General features: G+C 32.4%; 1 protein-coding gene across 1 annotated transcript in view; it reads left to right on the top strand.

Annotated features, from left to right (window-relative positions):
- The window catches only part of Ehbp1 (EH domain binding protein 1), a 310,593-nt gene that overhangs the window by 118,041 nt on the left and 170,407 nt on the right, over window positions 1-22,145 (top strand). The window contains 4 exon segments of the mRNA XM_047522702.1: window positions 408-523; window positions 526-546; window positions 18,489-18,593; window positions 19,163-19,285. Of these exon segments, the coding sequence (XP_047378658.1) occupies window positions 408-523; window positions 526-546; window positions 18,489-18,593; window positions 19,163-19,285 (365 nt within the window).

The following is a 22,145-nucleotide window of genomic DNA, read 5'->3' as shown; positions in this document are numbered from 1 at the left end:
CAAACTGATTAGGACCAGAGTGTTTCAGATTTCAGAATTTTTTAGATATTAGAATATTTACATATACACAATGAGACATCTTGGGGCTGGGACCCAAGTATAAACACTAATTTCATTTATGTTTCATACACACCTTATACACCTTACATGCTTGAAGGTAATTTTACACAGTATTTTTAGAACACCTAAAGTATTACTGCAACCTATCATGTGAACTTGGGTAGGGAATTTTTTTCTTGTGGCATTCTTTCAGTGACTCAAAAAGTTTTGGACTTTGGAATGTTTGGATTTTGAATTTTTGGATTAGGGATGCTCAACCTGTGTTTTCTTAAGAAATAATAATTTTTCAAGCAATGTCATTTAATTAACTATATTATAATTTGATTATATTTTTAATCTTAATATAGGGATGAAGACATGCAAAGTTTGGCCAGTTTGATGAGTATGAAGCAAGCTGACATTGGCAATTTGGATGACTTTGAAGAAGATAATGAAGATGATGATGAGAACCGAGTGAACCAAGAGGAAAGGCAGCAAAAATCACAGGTTAGTTTTATTAGCATTAAACTAAAAGTTTATCTTCTTTTTGAAGAGTTGAAAAATTCGTTATTTCCCAGGGGAAAAAAAAAAAAAAAAAAAACAATTCCACTAAGTTTTTTCTTAAGCCTTTCAGTTCTCTGAAAACTTTTTATGCTTATTCTAATTGAATAGATTTTTAGCAGTTTAAGATCAAGTTCCAAAGATAGTCAAAAAAACAAAATTCACTGCTCTAATTTCAGAATTATAGTATAAAGCAACCTAAATATGCTCATATTTCTTTGTCAATGTATAAATTAAACCTCTAAAGATCAGATCTGCCTTAAAGGGATATAGAACAAAACAAGAAAATAAATCCTTTAATTTCTCCTAGCTCATGTTCATTTATTCACATGAATTATATGAATAGTCTGTATTTTGAATTGGCACATATCTATGTATATATGCCATGCAACTTTCTGTTCTAGTTGGTTTGATCAAACTACTAAGATGTTAGTTAGAACTTTCTTCTTTTTTTTTTTTTTGGTGCTGGGGATTGAACCCAGGGCCTTGTGCATGCTAGGCAAGCACTTTACCAACTGAGTTATATTCCCCAGCCCTAGAACCTTCTTTTTATTCGTTAGTTAATAAATACTTATAGCTAATGTGACTATTACATAAAGGAACTGATTTTTAATTTATTGGTGTGAAAATCAAGTACTATTTACATGTTTCTTTTGGTTAATTAACTGTTCTAAATTTCTGGATTGATGTCCCTTGATGTCTAGTCATCTCTTGGTGATTTTTCCAAATTAATTGGTACTTTGGTATTTCTCTCTTGTCTTTGCCTCAATTCCTGCTATCATAGGGGGAATTTCTATTGGTCACATTGATCACCATATAACTCCACAGCCAAAAAGTTCCTAGACTTTGTCAGTTCCAGTGACCTTCACTTCTACCAAACCTCTAGAAATGTGCCATGAGAAACAAATCAGACTTGCATGCAACAGTATATGTTTTGTCATGTGCAGATTTTAAATTATTTTTAAATTTTGATTCATATTTTTATTTTTTTGACCCAAGAGTGTTCAGGAGAGTGTTTATTTTTATTTTGTTTACTTCCAGTTTTTTTTATTATTATTCAAATAAGATTCAAAAGTCCTTTGAATTTCAGTTTTTGGAAAAAAATTTTTTGAGGTTTTTTTTTCCTTGGTCTAAATATGTCACCCAGCTCAGTGGCGCATACCTGTAATCCCAGCTGCTGGGAAGGCTGAGGCAGGAGGATAACAAGTTCAAAGCCAGCCTCAGCAAAAGCAAGGCACTAAGCCACTCAGTGAGACCTTGTCTCTAAATGAAATACAAAATAGAGCTGGGGATGTGACTCAATGGCCGAGGGTCCCTGAGTTCAATCCCTGGTACCTACCGCCAAATAAAACAAGATATGTCATGTATTTTTGTAAATTTTTCATAAATATCTTTTTTATATGCATATTGTATTTGTTACCTTCAGCATTAAATCAGACTTTTGATTTATATTATTTGTATTGTTATTCTTTTTGTATAGTTCATCTATTAAAGACAGAGAACTTCAGCACTAAATTATTTGGTCCATAAAAGTTTATTCTCTTATTACTTCATTCTGATTTGTATATTTGTCCCATTTAATGACTAATGCCTTGAAGTTTTACTTGATATTGATATTTGTAACATAATTTGGGTAGCATATTTATCACTTTATTTTGAATCTGTTATTTTAAATATTTCTCTTATAAATAGCATATGGCTAATCTAACCATATAATATTTGGTCTTTGATATTTTGTCTGGGTAACTGACATACTTAATTTTACTTATATTACTTTTGTACTTTTATTTTGTGTCTTAGTTTTTCCCACCTGTTCTCCCAATTTTGCCACTCTTAAGACTTTTTAATCAAACATTTTGATAGAGTAATTTGGAAGATATATATCCTATTTTCATTTTAGAGTGTTAGTTTATAAAAAAAAAAAAGCCAGACAGATAAATGAATGAACCCATTGATGGATGTTCAAAACTAACATAAAAAGTAAAATAGAATTTATTGACTCTTCTCTTTTTTTATTTTATTTTTTCTTTTTAGATACACCTGTCAATAGAGTATATTTTGACATATTGTACATGGAGTATAACTTCCCATTCTTGTTGTTGTACATGATGTGGAGTGACACTGGTCGTGTATTCATATATGAACATAGGAAAGTTATGACTGATTCATTCTACTATATTTCCTATTACCATCTCCCTTCCCTTCCTTCATTCCCCTTTGTCTAATCCAGTGAACTTCTATTCTTCCCTGCCCTCGACCCCCATTTTATTGTGTGTAGCAACGCATATCACAGAGAACATTCAGCCTTTGGCTTTTTGGAGGATTGACTTATTTCACTTAGCCTGATAGTCTCCATTTCCATTCGTTTACTGGCAAATGCCATAATTTCATTCCTATTTATGACTGAGTAATATTCCATTGTGTATATATATCACATTTGCTTTATCCATTCATCTGTCAATGGGCACCTAGGTTGAATCTATAGCTTAGCTTCAGTGAATTGAGATGCTATAAACATTAATGTGGCTGTGTCACTGTAGTAGGCTAATTTTAAGTTCTTTGGGTATAAACTGAGAATGGGATAGCTGGGTCAAATGGTGGTTTCATTCCAAGTTTTCTGAGGAGTCCCCATACTGCTTTCCATAATGGTTGCACTAATCTGCAGTCCCACCAGCAATGTATATGTACCTTTTTCCCCACATCCTCACCAACATTTATTGTTACTTGTATTCTTGATAATTGCCATTCTGACTACAGTGAGATGGAATCTTCAAAACGTAGTTTTGAAGCCACCACATTATTTTCCGAGGTGCTGGGGATTCGAATCTGGGCCTGTGCGCACGCAAGGCAAGTGCTGTGTGAGCTGAGCTATTTGCCCCCTTCAGTGTAGTTTTAATATGCATTTCTCTAATTGCTAGAGATGTTGAACATTTTTTCATATATTTCTTCTGTGAAGTGCCTGTTCAGTTCCTTTGCCCATTTATTAATTTTGTTATTTTATTTTATTTTGTGTTAAGTTTTTTGAGTTCTTTATATATCCTGGAGATAAATGCTCTATCTGAGGTGCAGCTGGCAAAGATTTTCTCCCATTCTGTAGGCTGTCTCATCACATTCTTCATTGTTTACTTTGCTGTGGAGAAGCTTTTTAGTTTGATACCATCCCATTTATTGATTCTTGATTTTACTTCTTGCACTTTAGGAGTGTTGTTGAGGCATTTGGTTCCGGAGCTGACATGATGAATATTTGAGCCTACTTTTTCTTCTAGTTGGCGCAGGGTCTCTGATCTAATGCCCAGGTCCTTGGTCCACTTTGAGTTGAGTTTTGTGCAGGGTAAGAGATAGGGGTCTAATTTCATTTTGTTGCATATGGATTTCCAGTTTTCCCAGCACCATTTGTTGAAGAGGCTGTCTTTTCTCCAATGTACGTTGTCTTTATGGTGCCTTTGTGTAGTATGAGGTAACTGTATTTATATGGGTTCGTCTCTGTGTCTTCTGTTCTGTTCCATTGGTTTTCATGTCTGTTTTGGTGCCAGTACCATGCTGTTTTTGTTATTAGAGCTCTGTATAATTTAAGGTCTGGTATTTGATGCCTCCTGTTTCACTTTTCTCGTGAAGTATTGCTTTGGCTATTCTGGGCCTCTTATTTTTCCAAATGAATTTTATGACAGCTTTTTCTATTTCTGTGATGAATGTCATTGGATCCTTAATATGAATTGCATTAAATCTGTATAGCACTTTTGGTAGTATGGACATTTTAACAATATTAATTCTGCCTACCCAGGAATATGGGAGATCTTTCCATCTTCTAAGGTTTTCTTCAGTTTCTTTCTTTAGTGTTTGTAGTTTTCATTGTAAAGGTCTTTCACCTCTTTTGTTAGATTGATTTCCAAATATTTTATTTTCTTTGAGGATATTGTGAATGGATATTTTTTAAAAATTTTATTTCTCACTGATGTATAGGAATGCAGTTGATTTATGGGTATCAATTTTATATCCTGCTACTTTGTTGAATTCATTTATGAGTTCTAGAAGTTTTCTGGTGGAGTTTTTTGGGTCTTCTAGATGTAGAATTATGTCATCAGCAAATAGGGATAGTTTGAGTTCTTCTTTCCAGTTAGTATTGCTTTAATTTCTTTTATCTAATTGCTCTGGCTAGAGAGTTTCAATGACTAGGAAGTAGTGAAAGAGAGCATCCTTGTCATGTTCTGGTTTTTAGAGGGAATGCTCTTAGTTTTTCTCCATTTAGAATGATGTTGGCTTTGGGTTTAGCATATATAGATTTTACAATGTTGAGTTATGTTCCTACTGTTTTTATTTCATCCAATAGTTTTTATTTCATCCAATAATTTGAGGAGGATTGGTGTGTGTTCTTCTTTGAGTGGGTAGAACTTGGCTGAGAATCCATCTGGTCCTAGGCTTTTCTTTCTTGGTAGACTTTTGATGGCATCTTCAATTTCATTGCTTGATCTGTTTAAATTTTCTGTCCTGATTCAATTTGGGTAGGTCACACATCTCTAGAAATTTGTTAATGTCTTCAAGATTTTCTATTTTATTAGGGTGTACATTTTCAAATAGGTTCTGATTATCATTTGTGTTTCAGTAGTGTCCGTTGTGATCCTTCCTTTTTCATCTTGAATTTTAGTAGTTTGAGTTTCTCTCTCTCCCTCTCCCACCACTCTCTTTGTTAGCTTGGCTAAGTGTTTATCAATTTTATTTATTTTTTTAAAGAACCAACTTTTTGTTTTATCGATTTTTAAAAATATTTTTTCAGTTTCATTTACTTCAGCTCTGATTTCAATTATTTCCTATCTTCTACTGCTTTTGAAATTGATTTGTTCTTTTTCTAGGGCATTGAGATGTAATGTCATTATTTATTTGGTGACTTTCTATTCTTTTAAGGAATGAGCTCAATGCAATGAACTTCCTTGCTTTGCAATGAAGAGCTCAATGCAGTGAGCTCTTAGGACTTCATTCATGGTGTATCGGAGATTTTGATATGTTGTATGGCTATTCTCATTTACCTCTAAGTATTTTTTTATTTCATCCCTGATTTATTCTGCTATCCATTGGTCATTCAATAGTTTGTTATTTAGTCTCCAGGCATTAGAGTAGCTTCTGTTTTTTATTTTATTGTTGATTTCTAATGTCATTCCATTATGATCTGATAGAATGCAAGGTATTATCTCAATTTTTTTTTATTTGCTAAGAATTGCTTTGTGACCTAAGATATGGCCTGTTTTAGAGAAGGATCTGTGTGCTGCTGAGAAGAAAATGTATTCAGTCTGTTAAGTCTCAATGATTATTATTATTATTTTTTAGTTCTATAGCTTCTCTATTTAGTTTTCGTTTGGAGGATCTATCCAATGGTGAGAAAGTGTGTTAAAGGCACCCAGTATTATTGTGTTGTGGTCTGTTTGATTCTTGAAATTGAGAAGGATTTGTTTGATGTATGTAGGTGCTCCATTGCTTGGGACATAAATATTTATGATTGTTATGTCTTGTTGATGTAGAATTCCCTTAGGATGTATGAAATGTCCTTCTTTTTGACTCTCCTCTTGTATGATGAAAGTTGCAATATGATTCTCTTCTTTCCTTCTACAACACCTTTTGGCTACTATTATATTTATTTCAGTAATATTTTATTGTTTTTTTTCCAAAAATAAATGCTAACAGTTGCACTGAATTTCATAAGGATGTCAGCAATTTTTAAATGCCATGTCCCATAATTGAGTTTTGAGTTTTTTTTTTAATCTTTGAATTTTGAGTTTGTTTGAATATTTTTGGAAGGATAGTGAGTATCCTTCCCCTGTCACCACCTTCCACCTACCTTGTCTTAGTGCACTTGGATATCTTTCACTAGGTAATTATAAACAACAGAAATTTATTGATCACAGTTATGGAGGGAGCTGGGAAGTTCAAGATCAAGGAGTTAGTAGAATTAATATCTAATGAGGGGTCTGTTCCTACTAGATGGCATGCTAGGAGGGCTGATAATAACAGATTCAAACTCATTCCCTCAAGTTCTTTCATCCAATTAAAAAAAAAATTGAGTTTTTTAGTTGTAGTCTAGATACAAGTGTATTTTTTTATAAATTTTCCATAAATACCTATTTTACATGTATATTTTATTTGGATTCAGCATTAGATTAGACTTTTCATATGATCTAATCACCTTCCAAAGACCACATCTCTTAATACCCATCACCCAGGTGGTTAGGTTCCAACATATGAATTGGGGATGGTGGAGACACCAACATTCAGAGCATAGAATACCTATCTTTCAAAATTTAATTCTCTTGTTACATACTCAGAGATGCTTTTCATACCCATTTCCTGATTATCTTGACTACTCCATCCTGTATAATACTACTCTATCATTTGCAAATACAGGCCTTTTCCTACAGCATGAGTTTTTATAGCTCCGATAGAATAGTAATATGATCATTAAATTAGAGAATATGGTTGCTTTTGTTGATTCCTTTTGGTTAAAACTAAATTTGTTAGACATTAGTATTATAAGTAGGAGTTTAAAAAAATACCTACATGTTCATAACTGTTTGGAGCTGTGTGTTCTCTTTTAGTAATATTAGTAGAAGAAAATATAATATTGTACTGTACTGGTATTGACAAGAAAATACAGGGTTTTATTTTCTAAAATTTGCTGGGCATGGTAGCTCATGCCTGTAATCCCAGTGATTCAAGAGACTGGGGCAGGAGGATTGATTGCAAGTTTGAGGTCAGCCTCAGAAACTTAGCAAAACCCTGTCTCAAAATAAAAAATAAAAAGAAATGAGACGTAGCTCAGTGGTACAGCATCCCTGGGTTCAATCTCTAGCACTAAAACAAAATTTTTTTTTCTTATCAAGTTCCTACAAGTATAATAACTTAGTTTTACACTGTTTAAAATTCTTACCTAATTGAAGAAATTATTTTAATGTGACTTGTGATTATTCAAGATTTCTTTGGAATACTACTAATTATTGTTACTATTATTTTCATTTTTTTCCCCTCTGTTTTATAAAACAAACTCTCAAGGTAGAGTTTCTATTTTTTCATTTCTAGCTTCTGGCACATTTTCTGGAATATATTAAAAATTTAATACTTGTTAGCTAAAAGACCACAGCGAATCAGTGAGGCCTCTCTTCTATTGTAGGCCATTCTGGCTTGTAATCTTGTTCCATTTGACCTTTAAGCACATACTACCTTCTACAAGGTAAGGTGTTTCTATTTTATGGGAGGAATCTGTTCTGGACAACACACATAATTCAAAGCTCAATAATTCAAGACTATTTTTCCCAAAGTAACAAATGTTAAATGCATGTGTGGAAGAAGCAGGGGTGGGTGGGGAACGTGGGTGACTACATGCATGTTTGAAGTCAGTATGTCCACATTGTAACATGTTACATTTTTTTCTCAGCATTTTATGTTATATTTGCAGATAACAGTGACTTAAATAACTGGCTTCTTTAGTTGCATTTTTTAGCACATCTAATGTCATTCTACCAGCCTCTCCACTTTATAAATGTTTGGGTAGTTTTAGGATAATAAAAAAGTATACTAAAATTTAACAATAATAATAATATTCAAGAGTGAACCAAATGTGTGTGTTTCATAAAAATAGTACAAGTAAAGTGTGGTGGTTATTTTTATTTAACAACTAAAATGGCAAAACTTAAATACAGCTATGTTCACTGTTCTTACCAGCTTTGAAATATTATTGACATAATTTTTATAAACAAAGGGATCATTATTTTAAATTTTCCCTGTTAATTATACCTTAAATATAAATGCATAAAATGTGATTGCATTACACTGGCTATATTATTTCCCCAACTGAACTTGAAACTTCTTGAAGGAATAGATTGCTAATAATCATTTTGTATATATCTTAGGTTGACACCTTGAGATATTCGTTTAGCTAGCGATTTCTTATGAAAGTTGCTGTTAAATCAGCAATAATTGATAAAATAATGTCTGAAATTACAGTCTTTGCTAGGTGACAGTAAATCCATAGGATCTACATTTGGACTGATCAAAAGTCCCTTCCCTGTTCTGAGATAGACTTTCCTAACTAGAAACACATTTGGGGACTAGTTTTTAGGAACCTTTTATTGATGTTACATATTTAGATACATTCCATAGAGATGTAGCACCAGTGAATGGACAGAATTTTTAGTTAGAGTTGAGTTAGAAAAATTCCTGAAATGTAGCAAGAGTAATAGACCTTGGAGTTGGAGAAAACAAAGCCTTTTAACGGAAAGTTTGCTGCAGCCAAGAATAGAAATTATATATGGTTGCAGATAATAAACTTCCATTTATACAGCATCTTAGTATGCTTGAAGCAATATTTGGCAGTATGCCCATCTTTGAAATTCTTCTTTTATTTCTTTTTTCTTTCTTGATGGGTTTTATTTACTTTGGTTTTTTGTTTGTTTTGTTTTATTTTTGTGGTGCTGGGAATCAAACCTACTCTCTCCGGCATGCTAAGCAAGTGATTTACCGCTGAGCTATATCCCCAGCCCCTATGTGGAATTTCTGAATATATACCAACAGGGGAATAAAAGACTAAAGGCATAAGTGGCAAGGTCCTCTTTAACATACCTCAAAAAATCAGGTTCAATGGAAGCAGTTTATGACGAGCATTATTGGGGAAACTCAGAAATTATGAGTTCTTCTACACATGAAAGACCACTGGTATTCTTTGCTTATTGCGAAGATCACCATGAAGGTCTTCTCAAGTTCAATCAGACATTCACACTTTCATGACCTGTGTAGGCTAAACTTAGTATTATAGTCTCTTAAGAGGATATTGCACAAGATATATTACAGGACATACTTTTTTTAAATTTTTTTTTAACCAGAGTAAGTTCTTAGCTGTCTAGGTGTTATTCATTATACTCTACCACCAGATGACAATTTGGGTACAGAGTGACAAGATCCACATAATTAGGAGCAGAGATTGCCTTTGCTTGATACCCCATGCTGCACAAGAACTGAAATCTTTTGTGATAGTTTCACAGATACAGCTTCCAAAGTCCCTGGAAAGGATATGCCTAGTTAGATGAGGCTCCACATTCAGAGAAGCTCAAAGCTATGGCCTTCCACCAGATATATAGACCATTCAGAGTCCTGCCATCCAATTATGATGCAATTTATCAATCAGTATTCATTTTTACCATAAGCAAGGTTGCTTGGTGTTTCCTAATCCTTTTCTCATAGTTGATAAAGTTAATTTGGGAGAAGGAAGGGAGAGTGACATATTGGCTACCTTCAGGGAACAAAATCTAACAGCACAGATGTGAGTAGAGAAGATACCAGTTACATATCTGAAGAACTAGAGTTGATGATGGTATGACTCAGGCATCTGAGATTAAATGTCTTGTTTCCAAGGGCTATGAATGAGGATAAGTGGGTCTCCCACTTTTTTTTTTGGTGGTGCTGGGATTCCTTAGAATAAACATGAAGCTCTGGTCAGCAAATACATCCATTACTTGGGCATCTACCCTCCAGTATTCAGGACTATAAACAAAATTAAGCAATTGCTGTGGACTCAATTTTTTTTATTTTTTAATGAGCACCTATCTGGGAGGTCTACTTAGAGGATCGGAATTTTTGGAAAACTGCATATTATTTAGTCATTAAGATTGAAAAGTAAGAGAAGAAGCAGAGGGATAGGGAAGTTCCAATCCCTTGAGCTAAGAAGTTTAAAAGATACCACAACTACCTCCTTTTAAAAGGATTTTGAAACCTTAGAATGAGAGACCAAAGATAGCAGGAATATCTCCTTATAGTGTTTAGAACTCAAGTGTGCCAGGTAATAATAAATTATAAATTATAAATTTATCCTACTTTGTGTTAATCTTAAACCCTAATGCTGTTTTATTTGTTCAAATAACAACTGTACATTACCTAACTTCCCCCCACCTCCAGTACTCTGTGAGAATTTTGCTTATATTGAGAACCTGTCTGACAGGGCTGGAATGGAAGTGAGAGTGCTAAAGAAGTTAGAACTGAGCACATTTCTCTAAAGATTGGGAACAAGGCAAGAATGTTTACTCTCACTACTTCTGTTCAACATTATACAAGAAATCCTGGCAGTCACATGATGAATAATCAATATAGAAAAATCTACTGTATTCTTACATGTGAACAACAAACATTTGGAAAAGGAAATTAATAAAATAATTTGATTTACAGTAGAGTTTAAAAAAAGATGACAAATAAATTAACAAAAGATGTGAACAACCTCTAACTGAAAAATGTAATATTTTACTGAGTAATTAAAGACCTTAATAAATGCAGAGATATTCCATATTTATAGATGAGAAGACTCAATACTGTCACTTTCCCCAAATATGTATATAAATTTAACTTGATGCCAATTGTAATCCTAGCAGGGTTTGGGGTTTTGTTGTTGTTGTTGTTGTTTGTTCTGTTTTGTCTGTGTATAAATTGAAAAACTGATTCTAAAATATATTTTAGGATACAAGGATCTGAATAACCAAAAAACAAAACACACAGAAAACAAACAACAACAGCAACAACAAAACTACACACAAAACCTAGGGAGGGGGAACCCAGAATTATACTATCTGACATTAAGATTTACTATAAAGCTATAATAGTCAAGATACTATAGTATTGGCATAGGACATATAAATATATCAACAGATTACTCAATAAATCAACTACTGAGAGTTTCAGTCTCCAGTTAGCCATGTTATCTTGAGGGTAAATAACTGACAATCTAGAGTACTGTGTTGCTAAGCTATGGTGTTTGGTAAGTTAGGTGTATTAAATGATTTTCGACATATTTTCAATTTACAATGGTTTATGGGGATGCATATGTAATAAGTATGAGATTAAAATTTGGCCAATTAGAATTCATCAAAATTTAAAGCTTATACTCATCAAAAATAGACTATTAAGAAAATATATGGGTAAGGCACAGACTAGAAAACAAAAATAGTAACAAAGTATTTTTCTGACACAGGTCTTGTTTCTGAGAATAGATTTTTTTTTTAAACCCCTAAAACTCAATAATAAAAAGATAAACAAAATGGGCAAAGATTTGAACATATGGTTCACAGACAAAAATATACCACTAGCCAATAAACAAACGAGAAAGGCTTTCAGCGTCACTTGTCATTGGGAAAATGAAAATGAAAATCACAATGAGATACAACTTCACACCCATAAGAATGGCTAAAATTTAAAAGATCAACAATACTAAATGTTAGCGAGGATTTGACTAACTGAAATTCTCATTCATTATTCGTTAAGTATAATACTATAATCATTTAGGGAATTTCTTACAACACTAGGTATATACTTACCTTCTTAATCCAGCAATTCTACTCATTGGTATTTCCAAATGAAATGAGATCTGTATCTACAAAAAGATTCACGTAAAGACATTATAGCAATTTATTCAGAATAGCCCAAATGGGAACAACTCAGGTATACATCAACAGGAGAATGACTAAACAAGCTGTAGTTTATTCATGAGTGGAATATTATTCTATAATTAAAAAGAACTATATAGGGCTTGGGTTGTGGTTCAGTGGTAGTGCACTCACCTAGTACATGTGAGGCCCTGGGTTCAATCCTCAGCACCACATAAAAGTAAAATAAAGGTATCATGTCCACCTACAACTAAAAAAATATTTATTTTTTTTAAAAAACTATATGGACAACATTTTGACCTTTGGTTAACACACAACAAGGGAGGGGAGGGAAGAATAGAAGTTCAGTGGATTAGACAAAGGGGAATGAAGGAAAGAGGAGATGGGAATAGGAAAGACAGTAGAATGAATCAGACATAGCTTTCCTATGTTCATATATGAATCCACCACCAGTGAAACTCCACATCATGTTCAACCACAATAATGGGATCCTAATTAGAATAAGTTGTACTTCATGTATGTATAATATGTTAAAATACACTCTTCTATCATGTATATCTAAAAAGAACAAATAAAAAACTGTATTGTTATGCTCAACAATAAAGGTGTTTCTCAATATGATTATGCTAAGTGAAAGAGGACTTACATAAAAGAGTATATATTGTACATTCCATTTATGTCATATTCTAGAAAAGGCAAAAGTAATCAATATGAAAAACATTAGAACAGTGATAGCCTGTGGGGCCAAGGAGTGACTGAAAAAAAGCATGAGAAAACGTTGGGAGATGATGTAAATGTTCTGCATCTTGGGTCACATTTGTCAAAAATTTATTGAATTTTATACCTTAAGATTTGTGCCTTTTCCATGTGTGTATAAGTAAACTACTAGAGGATAACATGTAAAAATTATAGTATTAGATTAGTGAAAAAATGGTTTCTAACTTTCTGATTTATAGATCTACTGTTTAGTATATAGCTAGTCTAATGAATCATTCTTCCCAATATTCATACTCCTCTGTAGTCCCCTCCCTTGTCTCTGAACTAGCCCTGTAAATCTTTTAATGAAAAGAATAAAGTAAAAATGACTTTGTTTGACTTCAGAAGCTAGGTTATAAGATGCCTTTTAGCTTCTGCCTGGGCCTCTTATAATGCATGCTCCAGGAGAAACCAGCTGCCATGTAAAACGTCCACCTACCCAGAGAGTAGTGTGCTGAGAAGACCCCAAACTAGTCATGTGCACAGTTCACTTAGAGAAGAATGCCTGCATCTATTGTCCTGGTCTTCTCAACTGAAATACCAAACATGTAAGCGAAGAAGTAATTTCAGACCTTTTAGCCCTATCAAGCTTTCAGACGAATTCAACCCAACCACCATCTAAGTTCAGTGAACTACCCATCTAAGTCCAGTCAACTCATAGAACTGTCAAAGACAAAATTTATTTTAAACCACGAGGTTTTGGGATAATGGCTTAAACTATAACATTTCTAAAGTTAAATCATTATAAATAGATACATATACACATAAGCATAGAGATAAATACATAAATAAAACATACTGCTGCTATTAATAAAGTATATCTTCTGTCTGCCCTTATAAACATGATGTTAAGTATTATAACTCTCAGTTTATTCACTCATTCATTTACAACATATATTAAGTACTTGCTATATGATGTAAAGTACTAGTTGCTAGAAATTCAGAGTGAACATTACATACATGCATAGCTACTGAATTCCATTTTTTTATGTTCAGTATTTAAAGGGATTGTCTAGAATCATTATGTGAAAATGCCCATTAGGCAGTTGGAAATTCAAGCCTAGCATTTAGTACATATTTAGTAGAATTACCTCCACTTTTATGTGCAAGAGAATAGATTGATTCTTCCAGTAAGAAAAGATTTAGGAGGAAAAAAGAATGAAATCTATCACGGGATCCTGGGAAATAAAAATACGTAAGAGGCAGAGCGAAGAGTATTATTAAAAAAGGCCAAGACAGAAGAGGGAGATACTAATGTCCTGGATGGGGCAGAAGGAGGGAATGGTTAATTATTTGTATTCAATATGATAAGAACTGAAAATTATCTAGATCTATTGCCATTTAGAATAGACATTGGTGACCTTCTAAAAGTACTCTTTTATTCTTTTGGTACTGGGGATTGAACACACAGGCACTTCACCACTGAACCACATCCCCAATCCTATTTTATTTTTTATTTTGGGACAGGGTCTTGCTAAGTTGCTTAGGGATTCACTAAGTTGCTGAGGCTGGCGTTGAACTTGTGATCCTCCTGCCTCAGCCTCCTGAGCTGCTGGGAGTATAGGCAGACTCCACAGCTTGTAAGAGTGCTCTTTTAGAAGAACTATTGCTGTGAGTTGAAAGATTAATGGTAGGTGAGAAATTATAGGCTACTATGTTTTTAAGATGTTTTCTCATATAAGCTTAAGAGACTGGCCAAACAGAGGGAAAAGATTGAGGGACTTCCGTAGGGGGTTACTAACTTGATCTTATTAATAAGCCCTTGGGAAAGAACTATTGGAAGAGGTTGAAGATGGAGGAAGAGAGAATGCATGGTGTCCGCTTGCCTATCTGAAGCAGCCCTCTGTTCTCTGTTACGATTTGCTATGAGATTAAAACCTGTTAGATGTATCCACAAATCAAATATTTATGCGCTTAAACCTGTGAGGAAAGTGACATCTTACTGGCCCTGATCTCTGCCAGTAAGTTGAAGTGTTACTATTTTAGACTGTCTTCAAATGAGATTATACCTCTACTGAATTTAGTTATACTTAAAGAATGAGGATGCTGCAAGATTTGCAGGTATGTTCTAGCTCTAGGCAGTTTATCTTTTGGCTTTTACTCAATCTACAGACTTTCTTAAAAAAGGAAAAAGCTACCTACTCTTCATGGCACCTCCCTACCCCATCCCCCTTTTTGTTCAATGTGATAATCTCTGTTGGTCAATTTCTATCTTCTTTTGCCTTTCTAACAGTAAAGAAGAGTTTCAAATTACTTGACCCTTTGCTTCGATTGCCTGCCCCTAATTTGGTTTCCCTTCTTATTCTCACCAATGTGAAGCAAGTCCAGACTGACACACTGTTAAAATAAATGTTCTGCCCTGTGGGCTTATTGCAGTAGTGGAATAGAAATTTGTTTGTACTGTTTATTATATAGCATTATTGGCATTTTTCAAGTGTGTAAAGCCTTGTGAAACAGGCTTTAATAAGTAACAAAGTATTATATATATAAATACATTGGATTAGTGTAGTATATTTATGGGAAGATTTCCCATTAAAAATTTCCAGTAATAATTTTTTGTTATAAATTTTCTCTTGAGTTTTTAATGTTTTCTGATTATAAAAGTAAAACCTACTGCCTGTAGGAAATTTGGAAAACACAGAAAAGCATTCTTTTAAAAGGAGAAATATGTTACAAAATTATGTATTTTAAGACCCACATAGCAACTGCCAGTTGAAGTATTATCATACAAATTTTCACAGGCTGTCCCCAACTGAATAGACCCCATCATTGTACTGGAACTACTTTCTAAATGGTCACCCAACCTGGTGATTATCCTAGATTCCTTTCTTCATCCTCCATATCAAATTAACCAGCAAATCTTTCTTCTTAATTTATTCTTTAACAAATATTTATTGAGAGCCTTCTCTCATGAAGTGGTAATGCTTTGTCTTGCTTTCTGTCCTGTTATTTTTCAAATGTTGCCACCATGTTACTGCTGAAAATGATGCTTCTAAAATATACATTTGATCTTTCAATATATTCCCAAAGCTTTCAGAGTAAAGTTCACATTCTTTAGTTCTATCACAATAACCTTATGATAGGACATTTGCCTACCTCATCTCATTGCATTCCCTATCCCTGGCATCTTAAGCCCAAACAACTGCAGTTCTTCAAATATGTTATAATCTCTGTCTTCCTTTCACCCTTATGGAATGTCTTCCATTTTCTCTTTTTATCTTAATCATAAAAATATTGTTTATTTTGTCTTGTGTTAGTTCAAGTGCAGGCAAAAATCACACAGCCTTCAATACTATCTCAATTGTAGTATTTATCATGTACTTTATATTGCTTTATGTCTCACTAAAATGTAAAGTCATGAAAGCAGGAACTAGATCAGACATATCATATGTGTTTGATAAATGTTTACTAAGTAGATAGATGGTATTTCTTTGGAGGTTGTTTTTTATTATTTAGATTAGCATTTATTTGCAAACCAAATAAAGGGAACATTGGTCTAGTTGATCAAAATTACCTTTTTTATTTTGTTAATATGAACAGAAAGTTCTAGAACCAAAAGTTCTAGAAATGAAGATTTACTTAAGCTAAGGGTAAGTATATAAGGATAGAAAGATAATATGTCATAAGTGAAAAGAATAGAAAGTATTATTTGGGGTTCTTAGTGAGGAAATACTCATCATTGGTTTTAGATATCACCAAAAGCATGATGAGAATGGGGAAATATTAAAAACATTCAGAAAAATTACAATGTAAATAATTTAGTCATGTAATTGACTTATTTTAATATTTTTATTTGTTCTTTTTAGATATACATAATGGTAGAGTGTATTTGATCCTTCAATGTTATATATACATTCTGTTTCTACAAGGCATATCATGTAATATTTTTAATAAATACCTTTTAATTTTAATTTGTATTTTAATAGCTATCTCTTAGGCTACTTATAAGAATTAACAACTGCAAACCCATTTCTGCTGTTTAATATGTTAGCTGCTATTGTTAATATTTTATAGTTTTTATTTTCAAAGTTAAAAATAAGTCATTTGCAAATTTAAAAAATAACTAATAATGAATAAAAAAGTCTGTCATGAGACTGGTAATCACTTAATCTTAATCCTCTATTCTGTTACATTTTTCTAAAAGTTAAGGAGTTACAGTGATGAGTAGTGGAAAATAAAGGATCTAATATATGAGTGTATTCTACCTATGGAGAAATTTGCTAAGTTAGCTTGAGTCAGATTGCAGTTTAAGACCTATTGGCAGAATAAAATGGAAGAAGACACTTTTAGTCAGAATAAAAATCTGACAGGCATTAGCTGATTTTACTACTCTTCAAATGATAGAGTTTAGTTGGGTTTAATTGTTTTCCAATGCTTAATGTGACTATCTGAAGCATTTTTACTAGTACAAAATACATTTTATCATTCAGACAAGGAAAATTAATAAATGTATCAACTTTTTATATGTATTTTGCTCAAATATCTAGAACATATTTCTGACAACCTAATAGTTGAATAGTCATTTACTAAAGTCTGTTTCAATATTTGTCTCTTTATAGAACGTAAATTCTCTGAGAACAATAGCATGTCTGGTTTTTTTTGTTTTGTTTTGTTTTTATTTCATCCTTATGTTCCAAGCAGAAAGCTTGGCACAGACTAATAAATAAATATTTGTTCAACAAGTAAATGCATGAAGGCAGTGTATCACAAATGTATATTCTTTAATTTTTGGTTCAAATAAAGTTTAGCATGTGTACTTAGATTTACAATGTTAAAGAACAGTAGTGTTAATGTCAAATTTACAACATTTTCTATTTCTACCCATTTTCTTTCTTTCCCACTGAATAATCTGGATCTGTTTGGTTTATCCTCCTATCTAAGTTACTTCTATACTGTTAACTTTGGAAACATCAAGGATTCACTAATTTATTCTAAGTATTCTTTCTAGTTTACTGAGGTACTTATTCTCTTGTTTATAAGTTATCTAATTTTTACCTAGTGAATGATAGTTTCACATAGTTGGAGTTGTCTAAAATATATATGACTCATTTAAAAAATATTTTAATATACAAAATGAATTGTTTTATTTAAATTTTTCTCTATTCTTGTCTTCTTTGTGTCTTATTGACTAAATTATAAAATTCCTAAAGCAGATACTTAAGAGTTGCCTTAAAAGAACAGACTCTCTTCAAAACAGGAATAGAAAATAGAAACTATTGCTTGCTTCTATTGTTTTAGGACTGATTTTTAAAATTCTAGAGCAAGAATGAATGCTTATTATATATATATGACTCATGTAACTATATTCTTAAAACCTTTAAGTTTAAAATCAGACTATCTGAAGCAAATGGTGTGACTATCAGGATTTTTTAAATTTTTGTTTCTAATGTATATGTTTAAGAGCACAGTTTGTTTTACAAACACAAAAATATGATTGCTAAAAGTCAGTGTGTTAAGTCGGGTTATTTATTTTAGTTTTGTGTCTATTAACATAATTAATATGTTACTAATATAATTTTTAACAATAAAATGCTTTGTATTTTAGAATGTGAGCACAAAATAACATTCAGTTAATTACATCTGTTATAGTTCACCAAAATAATATCTCTGAATGTATTCTCTATTAACCAAACATCTCCTCTGTCTTTTTGAGTAACAGCATGCTTCTACTGCTGTTTAATTAAATGACCTTACCTTACATTTGTCTTGACTGGCTTTTGTTTACAGAAATTGTAAACCAGTTGAATGCTCTGAGCAGCTTAGATGAAGATCAAGATGACTGCATAAAGCAAGCAAATATGCCTTCAGCTAAATCAGCCAGTTCCTCTGAAGGTCTAAGAGCTTTCCTCCTTTCTTTCTGCTTCTGATTGCCTGTATTTACTGTGACTTGCTACATCTTGACTTCTGTCTTTACTTAGCTGTCAGTTTTGTCTTTGTGCTTTATTTTTAATGTTTTCTTTGGTAATTTGTAGTGTACCAACAGGCAACAAGATAACAAAATTTATCATCTTTAGCAAAGTCTTACATCAGTATGCTTAATAGTGATTTAAAAACATCTTCTAAGACAATACTTGATCATATAACATGACAATATTTCACGGAGCTTATATATTATAAAAACCTTTATCAGCATTTTCTAAGTTGAATCAAATTCAACTCAAATGAAAGTTTCTTTTTGTATAGTTCATTATCTGATAAATGTTCAAGTTAATATCTTTTTATTTTAAAATGTTGGTATACTATAAAATGCTTGAATGGCATTCTGCCATTGTTAAAATGCTATATCTTATCATTTTTGCAGGTATTAATGTGAATTTTTAAAATTTTAAATGTTTCATGAATGATCAATAATTAGGCTTTACCATAACCATAGTGAACTAATACATATGCTTATTTTTCAGAGCTTATCAACAAACTTAACTTTTTGGATGAAGCAGAAAAGGACTTGGTGACTGTGAATTCAAATCCATTTGATGATCCTGATGCAGTAGATTTAAATCCATTTGGAGATCCTGACTCAGAAGGTAGGAAGTTTTTCCTGTACTTTTCTATTTTCTAATCTTTGTATAGTAAAGTTTTAATTATAAGGGCAGGGAAAGATTTCCTCAAAAGACTTAAAAGGTGCTTTTCCTTTAAATAATACCACTCACATTTATCATTAATTCTAGGTAGTCTCCATTGAGTTATTAAAAAAAAAAAAAAATAAGAAAGCCTTACCTAGACATTTGCATGAGGCTTAGTTTTTAGTTCTTATTTCGTCAGTTAGTAAAAGTCTAATATTATAAATAATTGTGTTTTACCTAACTGACATGTAGTAAAGTCTCATTTGTTAGGCATCCTCTATATTTCTCTTCCATCTGAACATCTAGTTCCTCCCAACTCCATGTCCTTGGCTGAAAATTACAGTTAATAGAGTGAGTTGTGTATCTGATGGCATGGAGCAGATAAAGTTGAAAGCCACTGCCATCATACAACATGACTGTAAAGAGTAAAACCAGTAATTCCCATTCCTGCCACCAGACACTTTTCTTATCAAAACTCTTATTTAAGAATTTTGAATTCTTAAAGCCTAGATAAGGACTGTTGAAGAAGTGAGACCTCTGTTAATTAAACTCCTTGCTCAGAGTAAATGCAGGAATGATTAACCACTTTTTACATCTTTTTGACTGCTCTTATGAACTCTTCATGAGAAGAATTTTTCTACTGCTTGTCACGGTGAAATTGAGTTTCAGCTTCAGGATTCACTCTGTTAAAGCAATATTGTTTCATAATTCTTTTCTTCTCTTCCTTTACCTTTTCCCTTCTTCCCAGATTCCAAATTAATAAGATTTTTTGGGCTATATTATGAACATATTTTAAATCTTAAGGTAAATCTTAAAGGTAGATTAGGACTCAGAGGCCCAGAGGAGTGAAGTGATTTTAATTTGAGGGAAATGTAGTTGAAGTTGTAACTAAGATTCCCAAACAAGCATCTTCTTTTGACCATAAAGCTTCTTTCTGATGGCATGGCATAGTGCATACATTTGAGTATACTGAGTTTAAAAGATAAAATTACCAAAATATTTTGAAACATCAGTATTTGAGTTTTCCTTTTCAAAATCCAATAAGCTTTCTAAATATATATGGATCTGTTTTCTGAAATAGAAGGTAGCTGCAGAGAACATGTAAGATTTTATTTCTATTTAGACAAGGTAAACCAACCTGATTCAGTACTTTAACTGTGCTTATGGAGCTAAGAAAACATATAGCAACCACTGTTTTCTTTAAATATATGCCTATATCTTTGGAATAAGAACTAAGTACTTTCTTTTAGAAAAATATTTTCCTAGAAATAATTCATTTTTTTAATCAATTAAAAACTTGCATCGTCAAGTAAAAAAAGTATTTGGGGAAGAACAAAAGTGTGTTTAGTTCTGATTTTTTTTTTTTTTTTTTTTTACTTTTATGGCTTAACTTCTCATATGTTCATTTTATGTCATTATATTTTCAGTTCTCCTTATATCCATGTGCTTCATTGACCCTTTTAGAAAGTATTAAATGTATTTGTTAACTTTTATATGAAATAATCTTTTCTTAAACTTACCCTTCTTTGTTACTTGTATTGTCATCTTCAAATCTTGTTCTATAGTTTCTATACTCTTCTTTTGTTTTATAACCAAAAAATGATGATTTGCTTGCATCAATTTTTGCAGTCCTCTTCCTGAAAGTAGAAATAAACATTTCATTTCCATTGACAAGGTTTGTTAGTTTCTTAAGCATTTGAGCCCTGATATTTGATAATAAAAAATTGAATAGGCATAATTGCATTTTCTCTTTCCCTAAGAATAGAAAATATTCCATTTACATTATTATAAAAATTTTAGGGCTGGGGATATTGCTCAGCTGGTAGAGTGTTTGTCTCGCAAGCACAAGGCCCTTGGTTCAATCCCTAGCACCACAAAAAAAAAAAAAAAAAAAAAAAATTTTAATGGCGTTTGAATGTTATGATGGTATTACAAAGATAACACAGTTATTGAATCTCTTTAATGTAGGCAGTTTTTAACTCATTTCAGTATTAATTTATTATGATTTTAAATCAGTAATAAATATGATTTTATGAAATCTTTTATGCTTTATAATAACTTCTACGTGGTGTACAGAATTTCAGTTGAAGGTTTTTGTTTTATTTTTCTTCAATAGAAAGATAAAACTTCTGGGCTAGCATCTAAAATATAAGTAGTTTCACTTTAAAATGTAAAAATCACTAGGTATGCCTGATGGCATCTGCCTGTAGTCTCAACTATGTGGGAGACTGAGGCAGGAGGATTACTTAAGCCCAGGAGTTTGAAGGTAGCCTACACAGCATAGAAAGACCCTGTCTCAAATCAGTCAATTAAAAATCATTAATATAGGTTAATCATGAATATTTTTGTAATAACCAGAGTAAGTTTCTTGAAGTGTCACTTATGAAACAATTGTAATTTTTCTTGAGAATTTCAATGACCACTTTTCTGCTTTTTACTAAAATATTTTGTTAGAGTTGCCCAGCATAATTAAAATTAATTTTAGTGTACTATGATTATTGGTTCTCTGAAACTTTTCTCCAATATGAGAAAATATGTATTTATTTAGGCCATACTGGGGATTGAACCCAGGGCCTTGCACATGCTAGGCAAGCAACTCTACCACTGAGCTGCATTGCCAATCCTTTTTATTTTGAGGTCAGGTCTTGCTTAGTTGCTCAGGCTGAACTTGTGATAATTCTGCCTCAGACTCCCAAGTAGCTGGGATCATAGAAATCTTTCTTGTCATCAAAAACCATGTGCAAATTTGTTTTCAAATTGAAAATAGAAATAATAAAATATTGAAGGATTTAGTGTGATGACACCTTACAGGTATGATTTT

This window comes from Sciurus carolinensis, chromosome 13, assembly GCF_902686445.1.
Source record: "Sciurus carolinensis chromosome 13, mSciCar1.2, whole genome shotgun sequence".
Lineage (NCBI taxonomy): Eukaryota > Metazoa > Chordata > Mammalia > Rodentia > Sciuridae > Sciurus > Sciurus carolinensis.
The sequence above is the reverse complement of the archived record's forward strand: the minus strand, read 5'-3'. Positions and strand labels throughout refer to the sequence as shown.